Source organism: Falco peregrinus, chromosome 4 (genome assembly GCF_023634155.1).
Source record: "Falco peregrinus isolate bFalPer1 chromosome 4, bFalPer1.pri, whole genome shotgun sequence".
NCBI classification, from domain to species: Eukaryota; Metazoa; Chordata; class Aves; order Falconiformes; family Falconidae; genus Falco; species Falco peregrinus.
In genome coordinates, this window is record NC_073724.1 from 102,064,087 (window position 1) to 102,085,723 (window position 21,637).

Here is a 21,637-nt window from a genome sequence, read left to right on the forward strand (position 1 = left end):
CCTTCTAGGGTGAATAATTGTGTTGGATTTTCTAACTACAAATTCTTCCTCCTGTTTTTAATGTATTCCTTACTGTACTGTCTGTTTGTTGCTGCTACAGTCTTGCAGTACTTCATAAAGTTTTGGACAGTAAGTTCTAAGGTTTTTTTTTGTTTTGTTCATTTGTCTAATCCTGCATGTGTTATTGGAGGCTGAATCAGCATGTTGTCACTCACTGTTTACTCTGTTCCATAGTTCATTACCATTAACAGCATCAATTGAAGTGACTGAAGAAGGAGAACCTTCCAAATATTAATGAATTATACATATTACACTGCCCAGGCTGAGTAACTGGGGGAAGAAGTTCCAATCAGGACACTGCAATTTCTCTGCTCCATCAAAGTCAAGTGGCACAGCACAGGGATTTTTTGAAACTAATTGGGTAAAGATATGTAGACATAGAAAAAACTGGCTATATCAAACAATTACATATATTGAAAATACTGACAAATGTGAATATAAATAGCAATTTTGTGTCTTCCTAGACTTGTTTATAGATTATCTTCTACTGGATAAGGCACATCAATTTCTTGGGAACTGACACGCCTCTGTTTTGGAGTCCCTACAGAGGCGTGTCTGAACTTCATACTAGTGGCTTCTATTGATCTGATATGGGTATAATGCTAACAGACATACAGTGTTAATGATATACATCTTCCTTGCAATTATTACAAGTTATCAAATGAGTAATGCACATACATGCATCTTAGTAGATTTTACAGCATTTATATGAAGGGCAACCATCCTTGTACGTCAGTGTTATATTCCTCCTATCAGTTTTGTTCCAGTCACATTCCAGGCTGAACAAAGTGTCTTCTGGTGTTACCTTTCATCTACAAACCTTGTGCCTTCCTGTCTCTAAGCAGAAGAGCTAGTGTCAGAATTCTCTTAATCAGTCTCTATTAACTAGCATGAGAAAAAGCACTGTGAGTGGAAGGCTCTCCATCGCATCTAAGTATATAACAGCACATATTAGATGCTAGTTATTGTCAGAGTTGACAGAAAAGCAGTCATTATCTGTAGCTCTAGAAATAATCATTATTGGAGCAAAAAGATACTGCTATGTCAGGGTAATAGAAGCTTGATCATATATTCAGAATAGCTGTACTTTGAGACAGTTGACATTTGACAGGTAAGATAAATGGTGCAAAAAGTATGTTTGTTTGTGTTCATCTAAGCCTATGGGTCTGATCTGCCGAAGTACTATGTTTCTCTTAGTCTGTCAGTTCTGTATAGCAGCCTGTCGCTGGAGAGCAAGGAACTGTGTGGGAATTGAGCTGTCAGCATTTTGTGAGATGAAAGCCATAAATGTATCTATCAGTCATAGCTGTGGCTTGACAGATATTTCCAATTAAATGGTGTTATTCTGCTGTCCAGCCTTGCTTGACTGTGAATAGTTGAGTCTTAATTTGTGAATGTGCCACTCCCAAACATCTGCCTGGCTGCTCTCCAGTGCTTTGTATGCAATATCTAATGAAACTGTAGGTGTGCTCTTACATATTTACCAGTCAGTGCTTGAACAAAAAAAACCCACTTTGCTTTGTCACCTCACTTCACAAGTGTTAGTGCAACAAAAGTCCACAGGATATCTGACAACAATGAACATTTAATACCACCATTTACAGCAAGACTCTTCCAAAGCCCATTTGACACAATGTTGAAGTGAAGTGGACCCTTGAGCAGAAGAAGTAAACTTAATATGAGTTTAAAAAAAAACATTTTTTTAATTATTTAGTTGTTACAAATGCTTCCTGCAAGAATGGGCTACTTCTGAAGTGTGACTATAGACAATGTAGCTGTGTGCTTGCACTTGTTGCTTTTATTCCTGGTTACTTCCAAGACAGAATCTGGTGGTGCCATGATCTTATAATTAGAGTAGGTCTCTGACTCACTTTACTCATATTAAATCACTCATTCCACAAAGCTAATACTCCTCTGATCTTATAATAGCTTGATTAAAGTAGACTTCCAGAAAGAGGTGGAAGTGCTATAATCATGTAGGCTTACAAAACTTACTACATCTCTAGTATATAAGTTTTTAAGTAAGTGCTGTTGGCTGCAGAAGAGGCCTAGAAGCTTCTCTCTACATCCGTGTCTAGATCGGAGCAGAGTACTGCTGACTTGTGCCGTATGTAGTCCAACTGCTTCAGTATCTTGCTGATGCTTGGCTTTGTCTGCTACAGCATCAGTAATCCTTTTCTGTTCAATACTGCTGTGATGTTTTGTGTTGAGGCTGTCCAGATGTTGGGTTTTTTCTTCCAAAGCTTGACTATTGGAAATATTATAGTATACCTTCAGAAGGTAGTGTGTCTTTTTTGCTTCCTCAGAGATGTTCTTGAGAGAAAGTGTGGCAACAAACTGCTGTATATATCTAATGCTGGGATGGAAGATAAAGTGCTTTGTGCAGAATATAATCTTGGTCACTTCAGAACTTGTAGTAGTGAGGTTGTGAAGGTTTATGTGCTCATTACACAAATTTTAGCAATCCATTGTTTTGCACTGTTGATAATACTTGCATAGAGACATGACACACTTATGAAGATAACTTGCAAACGTTGTGAGACATGTGCACCTACTTACCTCTTCTGTTAGAGAAAGTCTTTGTTTTTCTTACTTGCATATGCAAGATTTTTACATAGCATCTGTCATGCTCTATGCAGAAGTGCTGAGGAAAGACCTTGATACTGTTCATACAGTGGTGGAACAACCGCATTGGCTGCAAATGTTTACCACAGGCTTACATACTGATGCAGATGTTAAAATCTGTTTTGTAAATCAAGGGAACATGAATGAGTTTTCTATTATTATTATTATTAATAATAATAATAATCATAACTTCTTTTCCTATACTCAAGAATTTTTTATTTCTACCTAGTTAGTTTTCTGCCCTAGAAGATGAGGAGATAAAACCTCCATTTAACGAAGTGACACAAAACACCAGCACTGGCTGAACGCCCAGTCCTTGGTGCCTGTTTGCCTTGTTTACACAGTGCATGGTGGTGCTTCCCAGTGTATATTTGTACCTACTCTTGCTGTGTTCCCTCCCCTTTGAAACCTGTGTATTTTCCAGCTTTTTTCATTGTCCTCCAAATTATTTTGGCAATCCTGAGTATAGCTAATTCAAAGATATGAGATGCGTTCTGGGTAGATGGCACACGCTTCTGCAAAACTTTGGTTGTATTAACAAAAAAGAGGAAAAAAAAAAAAAGGTCCTTAGCTAGAACTTATTCCCTTGTTCCTCTTGCATATACACATAAAGACATATACCAGATCTTGTGAGTTTTTTCTAGATTTAAGCCAGACCTAGCTACTAAAAGATGAGTAACAAGTCAAGCTCTGACAGCACTTTTTTTTATTGTTGATTTTGTCTGGGTTTTTTGTGACCTGGTATGTGCTGAAATGACTCTGTGCTTGTGAAGGAGTTTGTAGGGGACTCTTTAGAACAGTACTGGCTTCAGTCTATTATGTGTCCTAAGCAGCCCAAATTTTATTGTGCAAATTGCTCCCTTTTGTAAGCTCTGCAGCTCTCTCACCTGCAAGTTTCTGCTTCTGTGCTGCTGCTGAGCATAATGATTTTAAATAACTAATGTCTGAAGTTTCACTGTTTTCACATGCTGTGGCATGTGAACTGCTGCTAGACACAACTGTGAATAAGCCTGTTATGTGCACTCAAAGCCTGCATGCTTCTTTCCAGGAAGGAATTGGCCTTTTTTGAAAGATGCTTCAGTTCTGCAGCTGTCATTCAAGAACTTAAAACAAGCTGAAACTAAGTAGTCAGAAGAGGTGAATGCTCCCTGGGGATCACACTATTAATTGTGATTAATTCAAAAAATCTTTCTCCAGGTTTCAGAGCTACTGTTTTAGGAAAATGCAACTGAAATGAACTTGTGTTTTCTGGCCTGCAGAAAACACAAAGACAACACTGCTGTTTAGCTTCAAAATCAACTGGCCTGAGAATTCTTTATAGAGAACTATTTTGTTTAAATATGCAACTTCAAAAGAGTAATAGAAACAGAAGTCAGAAAAATTAATTAGGAAGCTGGTGAACACTGCAGTGTGCTCTGAGGTAGCAGAAGTCATCATAGTTTTAACATGAAGCTTAAGAATAAACAGCAATTGGAGTATGTATTTTGCTAGCCTTGATTTCAAGGGATCTCAAAACACAGCACATCCCTACAGCAGGGGGAAGAGGGACTGTTGCACAAATTGTCTAAGCAAAACTGCATTAAAACAAAACAAGGCAGTGAATAAGGAAACTGAACTTAGATGGCTGTTCAGAGAGCTTGACTCCACTATCATTTGCTTACTGTAGCATGATCTGATGCTAGGCAGCATATCTGAAAATGCTGTGTTTATCTACCTGACTGCAGTGTAAATGCCTGGGCTCTCCCTAGGCTTCCTGCAAGATTACTGTCACTTAAAAGCCATACATCTTGCCTACAACAGATTCGTTACGTGCTAGCGTCTTAGGTAAGATGGCTAATACCACTATTTAGTTTAAATTCTAAACTTTATATCTAATCTTTACTGTTTCTTGCTTTATTTTCTTAAGTACTGGTTTAATTTCAGACGTTATGCTAAAGGTATGTCCCACAGACATATGCCAGTATTCAAGGATATTGGGAAGAAGAAAAGCTGTACTAATGGGTTGCGGGTTCTTTTTTTAAACAAAGAAAATTGTGTAAAGAATGGCAGTTTATTTATGGTTTGGACTGAAACTGTATCTAACGGTAATAGATACGTTCTGAAGTCAGAAAGATTCTCTAATTTATAAACCAATGCTTTATACCTCTGGATTATTCTGAGCTTGTCAGACCTTTATGAATGGTTTCATCACACAGAACATAAACCTTACTTGTGATAGAAATTAGCAAAGATTGCACCTGGTGTAGTCATGTTGCTTAAGCTGAGGAACCACTTGAAAGTGATCCAGTCACAATCTAAATATCAATACTTCTATGCTTCAGTAGAAAATTTCATGCCTTGGAAGTTAGTAGTGTGCTCTTATGTAATCTGTCCTCCATTCTCTTGGAGAACGGGCGCTAAGGCTGGTGATGGGCGTTGGAACTTGGCACATCCCAGAGCACATGTGCACACCAACCATTTTGTTCTTAACAAAGCCTGTGCTGTTTTCAAACACTTCGTCTTAACATAATACTAGTGTTTAATAAATTGTCTTTGTTTGCGCAAAGCTTTGCCACAGGAAGGCTGCAGAGAATTGTCCACAGGTAAAATCCAATATTGCTGTAATTATTTAAATGCTGTTCCTACTATAATTTTTCTAGTCTAGTCATTCTTGATAGCTGTTTGCACCATCATAAAAGGAGACTTGTAATCTATTGCCTATGAACGTAGGAGTGTACAGGGATATAGATATACCTGTGTTCACTTGATCTTAAATGTGTTCTAGTCTGCAGCCTCAGATAACTGCGTATACTGAGTGAGCTAATGGAAAAAGTAGTAGCAATAATGCTAACTAAACAGCTGAATAAAAATAGCCTCTCTGCTTGCATAGTGCTGTTAAAGGTCAACTGCTTAAAAGTACTGTGATTTTGAGGATATAGAACTGGAATAGTATTGTTACAAATCTTGTTGGCTTCTTTTAAGTGCAAGTCTAAAAACAGTTAGGGTTGGGGGTTGAATCAACTATCTGATATGGGTGGGAGGTTACCTTTTATATGGTGGTTGTACTGAAATTGTTGTTTTTCATGTAGGTCTTCTGGTGAATCACTTCTGCCTGGTCAGACATGACAGATTTGTTTTGCTAGGTACATGCTGGTTGCTGCCTAAACCTTAGAGATCATCAAAAATTCAAGATCTGTCCCAGGTCTTGTCTAGGAGTTGTTCAGTCTTGGAAACACAGTATGACAGCCATTTCCCTTTTACATTCCTTACACCAGTTCAGAAGTAGGTTCAGTATTATGATTTTGCCAGGAAAGGGTTTGGACATTTTTGTTGTATTTTTTTCCCTTCAAAGTAAGTAATTTTGGATGCGTTTTCCTGGTGTCTCTTTGGCTGTGGCTGCACAGTTAACATTTTTTAGTGTAGGATTTTTTTTTTTCCTTGACCCCTACTTTACATTTGAAAACTAACAGATGAACATATGCACTCATGCTACTAAAGTCAGGTGTAAGAGGTACCCATCAGCTTTAAATTCTGTTGTATACCACTTTAACATGACATTAAAGGGAAGCTGGGCTTGTGCTTTTTTTTCTTTATGAAAAGTGAAGTGAAAGACCTGTAGCAGAGTGGTTGTGGCAGGAAATGTTTAGTGGCAATGCTGAATTAGTTGCTAAAAAGTGTTAACGTATTAATCTCTCACTCTTTTTCTCCCCAGAATGAATTGCCAGATACCCATGCAAAATTCCACGTACTGTTCCTGTTCTTTGTGGCAGCCATGTTCTTCATCAGCATACTGTCACTCTTCAGCTACCACTGCTGGCTAGTTGGCAAAAACAGATCAACCATAGGTCAGTTAATTGGAATACGGAACTGTTCCTTGTCCAGAAAACCAAGAAGCCAATGAGAGTGTGAGGCCTACAGAATATGCCATCACATCTAAACAGAGTTTTTAAACACTGTGCAATAAAAAGCATATTTAGTGAAAGTAAAGGTGAAACATATGGGAAAATGAAGCATGTGTAGGGGTCCTCTGCTGTAGCCAATCATTTGGGTTCATGATGAGTGTTAATCTCTCTTGCTTGTATTTTTGAGATCTCAAGGCACTGTGCATTTTTGTTGTGTTTTTATATAGTGTTAAGTATGTATCGCAATTGTACTTGCCAGAAGCCCTGTTGTTCTAATACTTTGAGTAGCTGGGTGGCCCCAACAAAGCTAAAGGCTCCACTGTGTCTGAACTTACTACATTTTTAACTAGATCCAAAAGAGTATTCTTAAATCCTGTGAAATAAAGTGAACCTCACTATTAGGAAGTGGCTTATAAAAGCAGTGCAATGCAGATGGAAACACTGATGCATGTTTCCTAAATAATAAAAAGAGTTTCCTGTAATTTCTATGCCTAAATGTTTTAAATGGCATTAACCAGCATAAGGAAGTTACATGCATTATTCAAATGATTCAAAGTTCTTGCTAAAGCATTTTAGAAGGTGTTTTTTGCAGGGTAGGGGGGCACAGGGACTCTTAGATATTTCCACAGCTGAGTAAGTCAAAATCTTATACCTTTCAATAGAAGTTAAATTTCTATCCTCAAAAGTAAATGGGTTGATTAAAAGTGAAATAATTTTCAGTTTGCTAGACTTTTTTGATAGGAAAAGGAATTTTTTGATTGCTTGACAGGAGGGTTGTTTGAGTCCTTTTGACGTATCTACAGCTAAGAAATATTCACAGTCTCTATTTTAGCTTTGAAGAAAATGTTAGCACATGCTTTACCTAAAAGTCAGTGGTCATAATTGGCAACACAGTCAGTACTTTATTGACTTTCTGGATCATGATTGCAAGAAGCCAAGCTGTTGGTATGGGAAGAGCAATGAGTCCTCTTGGTTCTTGGCCAAGGGTGTAACTAGACTGACTAGAAAAATGGTGGTGGTTTGCCACAGTTTGTGGTGTGTCTTTGTTTCTAATGTAATAGATCTCATCTTTCTCTGATACCATGGGATGCTCTTAGTTCAACTTCAGACCTTGGCAGAAGTGGAAAGAACTGTCCTGTGCTCATTTAGGTCCAGTAGTGCTTGTGGTAAATTGCGTCTAGAAGAGGAAGTCGTCTGCTCAAAGAAGGCTTCACAGGCCAAAGAGAGAGCTAGTCATCAATAAGGGATGTGGTATCTCTGGCATGCTGATGATACTTAGCTCTGTCTCAGACCTTACATTAGATGTAAAGAGAGAAAGATGACTGTTCTGCTTACATAATGTTCTTACTTTTCATTTCTGTTTTTGTCATTAACCCTGTGATGATTTTTATACTCTCAGATTACTTCAGATGACTTACACCCCACAACCACCATCCACCCCCCTAGTACACAACAAGATCATCTCAGCTTGGCTGACACTTCTCACAATAGAGAAGTTTGGATCTGTTTGTTTGTCTTCCCTGACTCCTTATCACTTTAGAGATATTGCATGTTTTTCTTTTACAGAAACATTCCGAGCACCCACATTTCGAAATGGCCCTGATAAAAACGGGTTTTCTCTTGGATGCAGCAAAAATCTGAGGGAGGTTTTTGGAGATGAAAAGAAGTATTGGCTACTCCCTATCTTTACCAGGTATTCAGTCTGAATGGGAACGAATTGGGGAATAAATTGGTTTCATGGCTTTCACCTTGCTTGCCCTTCTCGTAAAAAATAAAGCACACCTGAAAAGCCAGCTTGGAAATCCTGCACAATGAGTATTGGTGTAGGGAAAATGTGGAGGAGAAAACTGAGCAAAGTCTGCACCAGGTTTTGTTCAAAGGCAAGAGGCTTATTGGCAAGGGCCTTCCAGATATGGAAGTTTAGAAGGGTTTTGAGAAATTTATTTCAAAAATTGTCACCTTTAGGTGGTAGCAGTATTGTCTGATTATAGAGCAGAAATCAGCAACTCAGAGGAGATCCAAATGTTGAACTTCAGCTAGACTGAAACAATGTCAGTTCAAAACCACCCCCTCTTACCCCTGAAAACACTTGGCAGCTTTCCTTTTGCTGTAGATGCCAGTTTCAGTATTGAAAGCCACCTGAGAAAGTGCATGTAAATAAGCAGCAGTGCAAAAAAAATTATGATATGATGCAAGATACTAGTTTTAAAACTTTACTTGAGCCACTGTTAAGAGTTGCAGACAAGCATCAGAGAAGCTTGATGAAGGAAGACTGACCTGCTACCCACTCCCACCACCCCACCACCCTGAAAGCCAACAGAACAAAGCAGGAGCCGTGTTTCAACACTGCTTTTCAGGGGTTGTGTATCATGAACCCATTTGTGAAGCTGTGGTCTGGCAGCAAACAGCAGAGGTAATAACAAGATCTTACATTGCCTCAGCTGTTTGCTCAACTACCATGACTTCTCATGTGTTTAAAGAAGCTATATTGTAGATGGATCAGTTTGTTTTGCCACCACATTTTATCCTGATTAAACTTGCTTTAAAAGAAGGGTTAGCTAAACTCAAAATGGTGGGCAGAGGGTAAAGCATAACCACGAGAGTATTATTATGGTACAGCTTCTGGGGTTGTCAACACCACATAGTCTGACTATGTGTGCAGAGTGGTCTGGGGGTAGACTAGGGCTATAGTCCACAGGAACAGTGATGTTTTTGAGATCCATAGAGTAGTGCTATGCTCAGCAATCCATGCTGAGAGATAGGGTGGGAATCATTTGAGCTCCAGGATTTAATCAACTGATCATCCAGCTTGGTGGTAGAACTGTCTTACTCAAGTCTGGAGTTCAATGCTGCACTCAAGTAATTGATTCAGGCCTGTAGTGTTTGTCTTTTGGATGGGTACTTGTTCAGTTTATTTAAGTCAACTACAAAAAGTGATTTGAATCTTTGTTTCTGGTTTAGTTTGGGTGATGGGTGTAACTTTCCAACTCGTCTGGTGATTATGGATCCAGAGCAACTTACTGTCTCAAGCCAAAATGAACCTGCCAAAAGGTAACTGTAGCATTTAAGATACTGATGATTTTGTACGGTTCTGTACTTCATCTGGAGAAAAATTGTTTCAGAATGATGATTTAATTTTTTATACTTCTTGTCATCTTCAGAGTGAGTTTGTAAGTCTTCAGAGAAGGACAGAATGGATCAAGACTAAAAAATGGTGCTGCTTGATGCAGAAAGTCTGTTTCTTGGTTTTGACCTATAACAGAGGATATGGCTCTAAGGAAACAGTAATACAGAAATTAAGAGGGCTTATTGGCTCTTAACAACAATCAAAAGAGTCTCAGGAAAGACTGAATAATGTTCCGTGGGAAAAAAAAAAAGTTTTAAGACATTTTTTGGAATGAGAGAAAGGCAAGGTGGTGTTTGTATTTCACCTCCTCCAGCATGCTTAGACAGGGGATGCTGAGACACAGTTTGCAAGAGATAGATCACTGTGGTTATTGCTGTGTTTTAGCACTGGAGGGGCGTTAGCTTATTGGGTTTTTTATTCCTTCCACATTTGCATATTTTCAGGAAGGCTGCTTTAGATTCAAAGACATAAGAGTATGTGAAACTTCTGGGGGTATTTACATTTGCCATTTTAGAAGTCTTTTTTATAGTTTGCTTAATTTGTAGCTGAAGGATGTTGTCAACAGCAGTCACCTGGGTTATCAGGCATTAAGGGGGTTCAAAGGCAATACTGAGAAGTTGTTGCTTCCAGTGCAACATAACCTGTGGAAATTAACTATATGGCCACAGCGTTGATGTCAGTATGCCATTTCTTGTCTATCAAGCTGTGCTTTTTTTTCCCATTAAAACTGTGAGTGACCTGTGTCCAGTAAGGATTTAGACTGATGACTGGAAAAAGCACATAGGAGGATTAGGGTTGGGGGCACGGGGCCATTTTTAGTTGGCAGGATAGGGGGTTTTGTTGTTGGCTTTGCTCTTAAGGAACTTCAGTATTTTAGAAATGTCTGAAATAAGCAGCTACTGCTATTACAGAATTCCTGTTGACTTTGCTTTTCAGCTCTGGAGCCAATCAGTCCTTTCCTACTCGACCACTCAGTGAATCACAAAACCGATTGCTAGCCAGTGACAGTCAGTGGGTGGAAAGTGGCCCTGAAGAGGAAAATGTTAAATCAGGTAACCTGCACTGTAGCACTTCTGATGATTCTGTGGGGGTTTTTGTGGTGGGTTTTTCCTTTTTTTTTTTTTATTTTTTAGGCCTAAAAAGTCCTTAGGAATTGTTTGGAGTCAAGTATAAGAAGATTTGTTCCATAGAATCAAATCAGCATGTTTAGAAGTTAAGGCTAACTTGTGTCCCATGCTCTGCTCCAAAACTAGCTATTACACTAAGGTAATGGATAGATAATTCTTGCTTTTGCACTTCCTGTTCTGAGATTTTGGATCTTTTTACATTTCATTAGGGGGAGGAAAATATTTTTCCTAAAATAGGCACAACATGATAAATCCATTTTCTGGTTTGAAGTCTTTGCTATTTGTTGTGCAAATCTGCAAAAACACATAATTGAGATTCTCTCACATTTTAGGTGCAAAAAAGCATATTATAGTTTCATTGGAAAGCTGATCTCAGCTTATTACTAACCAACCATCTCAATGAGAAACAGGTAAGACCAACATAATTGATTGCCATTTCTGTATATGTATGAGTAAACTAAAATAGACATCTTGAAGTCAAAAGTCACTAGTTATGGAATGCAGAGGAGTCCTCTGATGTTGAATGTGTAGTAGAATAAGTCTAAATAATAAATGGCTGTCTAGAAGGCAAGAATGGGAGTAATGCTGTAGTGCAGGAAACATGGGCTGGCTAGATCTGACGAGTCAGACTAATCCTGTAATTTAGATTGAAGTGGGTAGAATTAGAATTAAAGAATCTAATCTGCTAAATAGGCAATTTCAAGATGAAGTGCTGTCTTGAGGAAGCACTGTTCTTAAGGAACAGCTTAATCGTACATTGGTGGGCCATGCTGTGCTGTTATGCTTTAAGAAGCTGCATGCACACAAGGAAGGAAGGTCGGTAGGTAAATATAGGTGTCTGCATACAGGCTGCTTTGTCATACTTGGAATCGACAGTGATCTATTACGTAAGAGCTCTGCGTGCACTTTGCATTTAGGAAGTACAAAGAGTGCTGCGGTATATATGAAAACTTCTCTTGATATATTTCCAGTTACTAAATTAGACTTATGTTGGTTTCATAGTGTGGTGATCTTATAAGCTTCCATTAATTTTTTTCTCTCTGGAAGAGAAACTGATCATACTTGCATGACTAGCAACTGTAGATGTTGAGGGCTGAGTCATTCGCTCTCTCCCCCTCACCCCCCCCCAAAAAAAAAAAGGTGGAGGGACAGGACAGAACTTGCAAGAAATTCCCATTTTCTTTGGAAAGAAAACATAGCATTTGAGTTTTGCGAGCTCAGTAATTTTAGGATCACTTTTTTCTTTTTTTTTCTTTCTTTTTTTTTTTTTTTAATAACCCTTCTGACCTAGAATGACTAGGGGGTGGGGAGGTTGGCTTGTTTTCAAGGAAAAAAAAAATCTGTCTTAAAAGGTCTGTCTGTGGGATGGTGTGATGCTTGGACTAATGTTAGTCAGACTGATCAGTGTAAATCATACAAAATCAAAATTAGACTAGTTAGTGGTATTTCTGAAAAACCTACTTGACCATGAGAACCCACCAGTGATGAGTTTTCCCTTTGCAACTTTTCTTAATGCTTTGTATAATTTTGTAAATGAATGTCCCAAGCAAAGGACTTCTTTCAGCCTCTAGGTATATAAAAACTAATCTGATCTAAACAGGTTACTAAGGCTTTTCTATTCTTCATAGAAAGGAACAGATAACTTCTGAGAGCAGGTCATCCCAGCAGCCTTTGATAGGGTATTATAGAGAGGTTTTAATCTTTCTTTCTACTGACCTAAAGAGGGAGCATAAGTGAATGGCTTAAGCTAGACAATTAACTGGTAATAGTCTGGGATTAATTTCCTTTTTATCCTGCTTCTCTCCCTGAAGTCATGCCAAATTTAATAAAGGAAGGTTGTGTACTTTGTGTCACACTTGCCCATACTGCTGTAGTTTTAAAAGTAATACAAATAAATAGTGCATAATTGCAGCCAACACAAAAGCATTTTGTTATCTGTTTTCTCAAATAATGGTTAACTCAGTAGCACATTTCAGCCCTTCTGAGTTCAGTTGGATTTGATCACAGTTTCTGTAGGCCAAGGTGGTTGACTCCAGTCCCCCGGCAACTATAAGCAACTGTGCAATAGCTGTGAGATCCACAACATCTGTTTTGTGCACTTTCATATAGTCTGTAACAGACTAATAGTTGTATTTTTCGATTTTATGCCTATAACACACAGCAGAAACAAGGTTGTGGCTGATGAGTAAAATTGCCAGGTTATTTTGGAGAAAAAGAGCATGACTTGTGAAAGAAGGCTGATCTCCCAACCAGCAGTCTTGCAGCCTCACCTAGGCAAATCTCATTTGTGTCCCCAGATCTATCAACTTGGTTCAAAACGAATGAGCAATTCTTGCCAATCAGGGAGCCAAGAGGATTTAGCCACAGGTCAGTGGCGATGGATTGATGTTCTTAGTGGAGATAATCTTCTAAAACCTAAGAGGTTTAAACCAAAAACAAAACAACAAAAAACAAACCCACACCTCCCAGAAGGCTAATTATGAGTTGAAGTTACCTTAACTGCTGTCCTGAATCGTGAGTCTGTAAATCATGTTCCCTAGCCACATTGTGTACTGCACTATGACCTGTTTTTTCAAAGTGAGTGCTGTAATTCCATTAATCACCTTTTTTTGTTTCACTAGGTTTCTGCAACACATTTTGTGCTTGAATATTACTTAATTTTGTTTGGAAGAAGTTGGTCAGTAAAAAATGGAACATGAACATTTTAGGAAGAGACAAGAAATTCAAGTTTCTGCACAGTACAATGGATTCTTGTAAGCACTATTGCGGAGCAGGGAGGTTAAGACAGATGCCTTAAGATTCTTACTGTGCATTTATGCAAGACTGAATTATATCCTGCTACCAAAGGGCCAAATCCTGAAGTGCCCTGCTTGGATGCACAAGGTCCAGAGTGGGAACTATGCATTTCTGTTATGCTGCAGTGGTGGGGGTAGATTGCAGAGACTCCTACCTCCCCACGGGCAACCTTCATACCTTAGGCACTGCAGAAGTCACTCCCATAGCCGGTCTCCAGGGTACAGAAAGAAAGAAAAAAGGAAAAGAAGAAGAAAGAAAAACAAAAAAAAAAAAAAAAGGGGGGGGGGGGGGGGGGCAGGCAGGGGAAGAAAAATCAACATAGAGCACAGCCCGGTGAGTCTGAAGTGCAACTATACATAGTTCAGACACCAGGTGATGGGGAAGGGACTGGATGATATCTTCTCCCCTCTTCCTGTTAACCAGTCTACCCCATGATCATAGCTCTCCAAGTCTTCCGGGACAGGATTCTTTCTACTAGCTGTGCTTTGGAGCAAGGCAATGCCAACAACATAAGAGCCTTTTACCTGGGTGTTGCTTTTTTTTGCTGTAAGATTGAGCTCCCCCCCCCTCCCCATCATTTTAAATTGATTTAATCATATCAAGAACAAAGCTCAAAGAAGCAAACTCAGTTTTTAGTTGAAAAAGCGTGGATTATTACTTTCTAACACTTGTCTATCGGCACACAAAGAAAAGCCAATCCAAGAAGGCATTAACAAATGTTACATTATCTGTTAATGTCTGCAGTGTTCTGTATGAGGCAGTAATAAAATGGTAAAGTACCCCTGAGAAAAACCTTATTGCAGTTGTGTGTTGTTAGAAAATGGAGCTGGCAGAGTACTGCTTTTTCTATGGGACTCTTGCTGATTTATAAATACTGTTCTATACTCTTGTTTTATCTTTTTAATAAAGGCACAAGTTTTTATTGGTTCTAAATTACCATTCAAACAATTATCAAATTTTTGCGAGAAAATTAGTGTTGGATCATACATCTGTGTTAACACACTGAAAATGTGTATGCTTTAGTCTGCCACTTCCAAGTCCAGTTTAAGTGATGCTGAAATTGCTAAGGACTGAGTGCTTTGTGCAGTGATGTACCTGTTCACAAAAGGCAAAATGTGTTTCCTTCTGTGAGGAATAAAGTCCATCCTAAGCTCGAGATTTACAGCAATCCACATGGTTTGTTTCCCCCCCGCCCCACTCCTCTATAGAGAAGACTGCTAACTCATCTTTGGGTGGTATTGGAATTTTGCACCTGGAAAAAGGGACAAATACTATTTTCCTGTCTGTAACTTTTCTCATGTTGAGCTGAAGCTGATTACAAAGAGATGTGAGCACTTTAGATACAGACTGAAGGTAGTAGCAGAGTTGATGATCTGGACCAAAAGAATGTTTGGTTTCTCTCCTGGACTGATTGCTACTTAAGTCAAATATGTTCATGCTGGACATACTAAGGTACCAGGTATACTGTAAGGTTGAAAACAAGTATTTTTTTGTCTTGGGAGAGAATAGATTTTTCTTAGATATTAATCTTCTGGAACAAGAACCCTATGAAAACCTATGAACGTGATTTGGTCGCTATTGGATGTTGTTGAGACAGAAGTAATGGCCCAAACTTGCGTGTTTTACAAAAGTTGCAGAATGGTTCTTCAACCTTTGTACAAGAAATTTTGCTTTTGCTAATTTCAAAACTTACAAAAATATTTGCTACACATTAATCTGAAAGGTTTAGCTTTTTCTTCTCGAAGGTCAATTGAGAAATGTTGATATGAACATAAGCTCTCAGCAGTACTGCACCAGCAAAATTTTGTGAGGAAGACAACAGAGACAGAAGACTAAGTTCAGACAGCTCGTTCTGGATACCGGACCCCAAAAACCGGTGGAACTGTAATGGGGGGCCTGGGAGGTCATCTGGCTTATACTGCATCAGTGTGTTACAGCTGAATTAACACATACATCCACAGATACCATCCAGCAGAACTATAAGCAAAACCTATGTCTCTAATCCAGCAATATGGTATCTGTTCCCACCACCCCCACCCCTCAAAGTGCTTGATATTCCCTCATATGAATGTGTGTATATATACTGTAGGCTAACATCAGTATAACTTGTTTGATTTCTTAAGTCAGGATAGTTAACCTACAGGAAAAACTGTAAGTAAATAGACTGGGCTAATTCCATGTGTGTTCTCTAGCAAGTGCTGGTCATCTGAAACCAGTTCTTTGTGTATCTGATGGATGTTTTTGTGGCTTTTCATGAAGAGGTGATGTTTCTGACATCTTCATGCAGATCACGGGTATGTTTTATCCCAGGTTTTTCCTCATGTTTCAGATGAGAAAAGAAGGAGAGCAATGTGCTTAAGATACTCTTGAGGCCAGAGTGTGTAAAAGCAGGCGTTACTGAAAAGTCACTTTGACAAATATGAAACATAGTAAAATGATCCAAATATGATTATTCCAAATGTACCACTCCCAGTCCCTCCCCCTCTCCAGGGAACTGGTTGCTAAGAGAAACCCCAGGTGGATGGAAAGGAATTAAGTTCTCTAAGGGAAATGGTATTGATGAGCATTAAGGGAACACAGTGGGATAGAAGGGCCAGGCTTTCCTGGCAGGCCCTGGCTGTGGAGGAGGGTGGCAGGACGATGTCTTCTGTCTTTCAGAGTTCTGTCCTGATGGCTCCCTAGCCATAAGTAAGGGCGCTCTGTGCAGTACTAGAGAATAGGATATGCAAAACGAGGGAGCAAGCCAGAAATTTAAAAGGTGATGAGGGCAAACAGCTGTTTGGCTGTTGAGTTGCAAGCCGACGTAGGTACTACTGCCAGCAGAGGCAGGGGGCTGTAGGGGTGCCCCAGGAAATAGGTCCTTTTGGCCTGTGCGCTGGAGAGCTGAAAACTTCCCGTGAATGCGAGAAGAGCAGCCCTACCTGTTCAGGAGGCCAGATGGGAGGTGGATCCTGAGACAACAACTGTTAAGGGTACTGGGTCATGTTGTACACACTGGGTTTGTGCTTTAATCTGCTCTGTATCAGCAAGCTGTGAAAATACTTAAGTTTGTCACTAAAAATAACAGTCCTTAAGGTTTTAAATCCATCAAAACAATTACTACTGCAAGCCATAAATAGTAGTTACTGTAGGATAGTTGGCACTGGCTGCCATTAGAAACTATGCTTTAGTTTTTCTTACTGATTTTTTTCTTTAAAAAAACCACACGTACACACAAGTCATGCACAGAAAATGACATTAACCTCCCAGTGTGAGGACAGAAGCCTGACACAGGACAAGTTTTCAGTGTGATTTCTCCTCAAGATTTCTGAAATGTCTTGAGATGATAAACCTGGGAAGATAAGGCAGGGAGATCCATAAACAGAAGATACTTAAAACTACACAGCTAATACTGGGGGTTTTTCTTACAGTTATTTATTCAGTGTACAATATACGCATTACTGCTTCTCCTATGAAAGGTGTATTATGGGAAGAGGTTTCTGTTGTAACTGACTTCCTGCAGTATTATCCTGAGACTGCAGTGTATCCTGAAATGCAGTTAGATGCATCATAATAAGCCTTTGATTAAAAACTTCCACTCTTAAGTATTCAGAGGATTATTTTAGAGGGAATTTTTTAGTGTTTTGAGTAGAAATTATGGTAACATTTTTGTTAAAGCTGCCCCTTGAATGTGAAATTTCCAAGTACCAAGCAACTTCTGGTATGCTGTTCTTAGAAACCGGTCCTGTTCTCCGGAGTGCTAAATGCCTGCAGCGTTCAGGTACTGTTTCTTCCCTCATTTCAGCTTTTGTGGCTCTTCTGTATTGTAAATAGTCTTTTGGGGTTGGGAGGCTTTAGTTAAGTTAAATACCATTTAATATGCGCTCAAAGAACTTCTTGATCCATCTGAAGTATGGTCTGGTTGTAGCTTAACAGAGCCCCAAGAGGAGGAAAAAAAAACCGTTCTTGCGTTAGTGTCTGGCAGATTTACCAAGAGATGCATTGACTCCGACGTAGAATAACCAGATCCGCCTAGATGTGGAGCACTGACTGACCATATTTTTGAAAATGAAAAAAACCAAACCACACAACTTCTTGGCATATGTTCTCTGAGGACACTGTCTAAAATTGTATATATATAGGGGATTCAGGTCTGGGTTTACAGAGGCTCCAAATAGCGGCTACTTAAACTCAGTGCAGACCAAGAACGCATCTTTCACGGTACCTAACAAATAGCTAGGTATGTAACATCAGAGGCTCTTCTGTCCCTAAATGGCACCAAAGAGAGCAGCGACATATAAAGAAGTGATTTAATACTGAACACATTTACTATACTCATTTCTATCAATTTATTTTGTATATATAGACAGCTTTCTATATGCATTTTTCTTAATTACGTAACCGTAACCATCGTGAAACGTCATGAAGCTGCAAATTGCCATTAGTTTTAATGCTGATTAAAACTGGTGTTTGGCTGTTTGTTTTCTGCAGCAATTACTTGAATCTTGTTTCCATTAGGTAGTGAAGTCTGATGATGTTTACAGAACTGCTTTCTTTGGTTTGGGGGGTTCCCATCTTTCTCCTATCCCCTGCCCCAAGAAACAGAGAGCGCATCCTCAGCTCAGTATGTTGGGGATGAAGTATTGGGATCCCCTTTATTGGCACCAAAGCATTAATGGTGATGTGCAGATTCCCTTCAGTTTCCATTGCTTAGCTGACAGTTCATGTGCTTAGCGTGTTCCTCTCCAGTTCCTCCTCTTCCTTGACCTGTTGCTGTTACCAGCTTTACTGTGAGAAACTGAAATCTTTCTGAATGACAATTTACAATCAAAGCTATCACAGAAAGAGGCAGCGTTCCTGCTGTTAAATCTGCCCCCTCTCCCTGTTCCCTCTTCAAATTAAATGAATGAAACCTCCCTGGGTTATCTCTGCAATTATTTTTGTGTTTGCCAGCAAGGGTCATCAACATTTGCACTTATCACAATGTCCCAGCTGTTCTACTTCCACAGTTATTTTTAATTGTGCTGCCTAAACTTGTAATGAGCTGTATTTAAGTTTGAGGTGAATTGTAAAAGATATATGTAATAATGACACAGTTATTGTATTTTTTTGTATGTTACAGATAGGACTAGTCCTATGCACAGAGAAAACACATTGCCATGTATAGTTTAATACTTGAAGTAACTTTTTAAAATGGGCTTTTATAAATGAACTAAATACAAAATCACATTGCTTTGCCTGGCACTTCCTTCATGTTTTAATTGTATTGTGCAACTTCCCCATACCTATACTTTTCCGTAAATGTTATCTTAAGCCATTTATAACCATTGAAAGTGCATTCAAGGTTTTGTACATCAGTGTTCAGACCTGTTCATACTTCTCTGAAGTATGGTTCATGTTTAAATAAAAACCTTGTTACCATTTTAGGCCTCTCTTTCAGTGATAAAATACAGACTTGACACTTGAATTCATCAGTGAATGCAACATCAACTTAATAAAAGTATGTGAAAGAATCTGAAAATTGCTTAGGTGTAGCATGTGTGTATTGGATCAGTGAGAAAAACCACCTACCAACATTTTGTAACTCTTCCACAGTTTTTACACTCCAGCTGCATTAAACCTAAGATTACACTCTTGACACATCTTCCAGGTCACTTGGTCTCGACAGGGGAAATAAAAACGCCCCAACTTGCAGCTGACTATTACACTTAAACATGACAGAGAAATCAGACTGCCACTCAAACATGAGTCAGCTGTGTTCGTTTTAGATCAGAAATAATCTCTGTGAGACAGCAGTAACACCCAAGTTGTACTGACATGACAATGACACTGGCATTTGAATTTAACAATTCTTTCCGAAAAGTTTACAAAGCCTGTAACATTTTACAATCTTCCATGACTTCCAGCCTCGTACACCTAACTTTTTAATTCTAGTTCATCTCAGTCCGTGTATGCCCGATGAAGTGAGCACTATGCAAGTATCATCAGCTGCGTCTCAAGTACTGAGGCATACAGAGTATCCCTGCAGAAGGGAGAGTGACCATTAACAGCCATCTGGTCAGTACCAGCAGATAATCCCTTTCAAGAGAGCAGGTGTGTTCTAGCTTTCAAAAGGAAGTTAGCAATGCTGTAATTCTTGTTATCATCATGGCACTTGGTAACTCAGGCCATTTTATACAAAACCCCTGAAGAACAGAAGGCAGGCAGATGGCAGACCACCACAGAAAGAACTGTCTTTCTAAAGAGACAACAATAAGAAAACATAAATTGTTCCGTAGGACTGCATTTATTAATGTAAAATTTCATATGCCGTAGCACGGTCCCATTTGTCATCCACCCTTATACTGAATTACAAAAGTACTATAACAGGTACAACAGCTGAGCCCACAATAGTGCATAATACATGCCATATTGTTCAAGATATCCACTTTTTCGACACATTTAAGTGGTTTAAATGATCGCTGATATATCTGTGTTCAGGAAACTTGGCTTTCTTCTGGCGTTTGAAAGCTTCCCATTTTGCACGTCTCTCTTCCGTGTTATGTTTGTACTCCTGTTCCCATGTCAGGTAAGGTCGACTCAGCCAATACTCATTCTCTGCTTCAATCTCCAACCTTCGGATCATTGCTTGCTTCATTGAAATGGTAACTGGTCTTGGCCGCCTGTACTTTCCGATCCACTGTCTTCCAGGAATTCTCTTTCGGAGTAATACTGTTGTTAAAAACATTATGCCTCAAAATAGAAATATAAAATACTCATTACCTTAAGAACAAAAGTTAAAAAGTTTAACAAGAAAAATTAAAAACTGCACGCATACACATCTCCTACTGCCTTTTAGCCGGCTGATTGGAACTAACCGTTAAATACAGTACACAGTACAATGACAGACATACTGGAAACCCGAGACCAGAAAAGGGATGCAGAAATCTTTATGTAGCTAATGAGTTTACTCAGTTATCTTTACATTGAGATTAAAGCATGTCCTCCATAAACTATTTATGAAAAATACGGTCCCAGACAGCATTAAACAAAGGATTCACTTCATTTCTTCTTCAGAGAGATGCACTGTCAAAACAGGGAGTATTTCCAGGTCTGCCTTCTAGATCCAGATCTGGCCTTCCCTCAGCATCAAATTTTGAGCTACAGTCTCTCCACACACTTGCTTGTATACAATTACCTAGTCTTGTATTTTGACTACGGGAAATCTCATTTGTAGAGGAAAACATCCAATATTAGACCAACCACTGTATGTAGAAAGCACAAATACTGTTTCCAACACAATACGCAGGTGTAATAAAGAGGCAAGAAAGGCCAAGCTACGTTTAGATTTGACACACGTGCTCTTCATTAACTTATTAGTCCTAAGCATGCCTAGCTCCTAGGCCTCTCATTACACTGTATTTTCACCAACTAAGAAGCCAGCCAAGCACTTTAACACGGCATAAACCAGCCCTACTGCTGAGCAGCGAAAAGCCACCCCGCCGCAGCCCGTTCCCGCCGCACAACCCCGCGCTGCTGCTCCGCCCTGACCCGGCCCGGGACCGAAGCTGCGGGGCTCCGCGGCGGCGCTGCGGCCCCAGCCTCCGGCCCCGCTCCCGGCAGGGCAGGGCACAGCCGCCCGCCCCCCGGCCTGCGCCCGCTGCAGCCTCCACAGGGCCCGAGGCCGATGCGCGACACGGCGCGGCTGCCCTCCGGGGATCCCCGGTGCCACGGGAGCCACCCGGGCCACTGGGCGCCCACCAGCTCCAGGCGGGGCTCGGCCCAGGCAGCGGAGCCCGCCCCCCACCGAGGTTATCTCCCGGTTCAGGCCGGGTCAGCCCGCCCTCGAGGCGAAGCAGCCCTGCGAACGGCCGCAGCGGCGCTCCCAGTCCCACAACCAACGGGCCGCTGACCCCCGCCCTCACTCACCGACTCCCACGGCCGGTCCCCCCTCCCCGCGGCGGGAAACAAGATGGCGGCGGCGAACGGCCCGTCTCGCGAGAGCTGGCGGCGGGCGGGCGGGGCCTGGCGGCGCCAATAGCGCGCTGCCCGCCGTTCGAAGC

The 21,637-nt window shown here is 40.1% G+C and overlaps 2 protein-coding genes across 10 annotated transcripts in view; one reads left to right on the forward strand and one right to left on the reverse strand.

The window, feature by feature from the left end:
* Window positions 1-19,016, forward strand: part of ZDHHC20 (zinc finger DHHC-type palmitoyltransferase 20) — a 48,420-nt gene extending 29,404 nt beyond the window's left edge. The window contains exons 7-15 of one of the 8 annotated variants that reach the window (XR_008746787.1): window positions 9-129; window positions 5,232-5,267; window positions 6,377-6,509; window positions 8,133-8,259; window positions 9,528-9,617; window positions 10,630-10,745; window positions 10,837-10,959; window positions 11,153-11,230; window positions 13,442-19,016. Coding sequence is in view for 4 of the 8 variants with exons in the window: in XM_027789233.2 (XP_027645034.1) it covers window positions 9-129; window positions 5,232-5,267; window positions 6,377-6,509; window positions 8,133-8,259; window positions 9,528-9,617; window positions 10,630-10,745; window positions 11,153-11,190 (661 nt within the window). In the remaining 4 variants the exon portion in view is untranslated. Of the gene's footprint in view, window positions 1-8; window positions 130-5,231; window positions 5,268-6,376; window positions 6,510-8,132; window positions 8,260-9,527; window positions 9,618-10,629; window positions 10,746-10,826; window positions 10,960-11,152; window positions 11,231-13,441 lie in introns of all 8 variants that reach the window. The other 7 variants (XR_008746788.1, XR_003555283.2, XR_008746789.1 and 4 more) reach the window with 7 other exon arrangements.
* An 846-nt stretch (window positions 19,017-19,862) lies between these two features.
* Window positions 19,863-21,635, reverse strand: MRPL57 (mitochondrial ribosomal protein L57). 2 transcript variants are annotated; one of them, XM_055801547.1, is made up of 2 exons: window positions 21,504-21,635; window positions 19,863-20,327 (listed from the first exon to the last, which is right to left on the reverse strand). In XM_055801547.1, the coding sequence occupies exon 2, from the start codon at window positions 20,320-20,322 to the stop codon at window positions 20,011-20,013; it is 312 nt and encodes a 103-aa protein (XP_055657522.1). In that variant the 5' UTR covers window positions 20,323-20,327; window positions 21,504-21,635; the 3' UTR covers window positions 19,863-20,010. The 2 variants fall into 2 exon arrangements, with proteins under 2 accessions (XP_055657522.1, XP_055657523.1); XM_055801548.1 differs by lacking the exon at window positions 21,504-21,635 and adding an exon at window positions 21,336-21,480.
* Between the last annotated feature and the right edge of the window lie 2 nt (window positions 21,636-21,637).

Coding starts and splice junctions, on each gene's coding strand:
- MRPL57 (XM_055801547.1), bottom strand. CDS start 20,322: ATGTTTTTAACAACAGTATTACTCCGAAAGAGAATTCCTGGAAGACAG.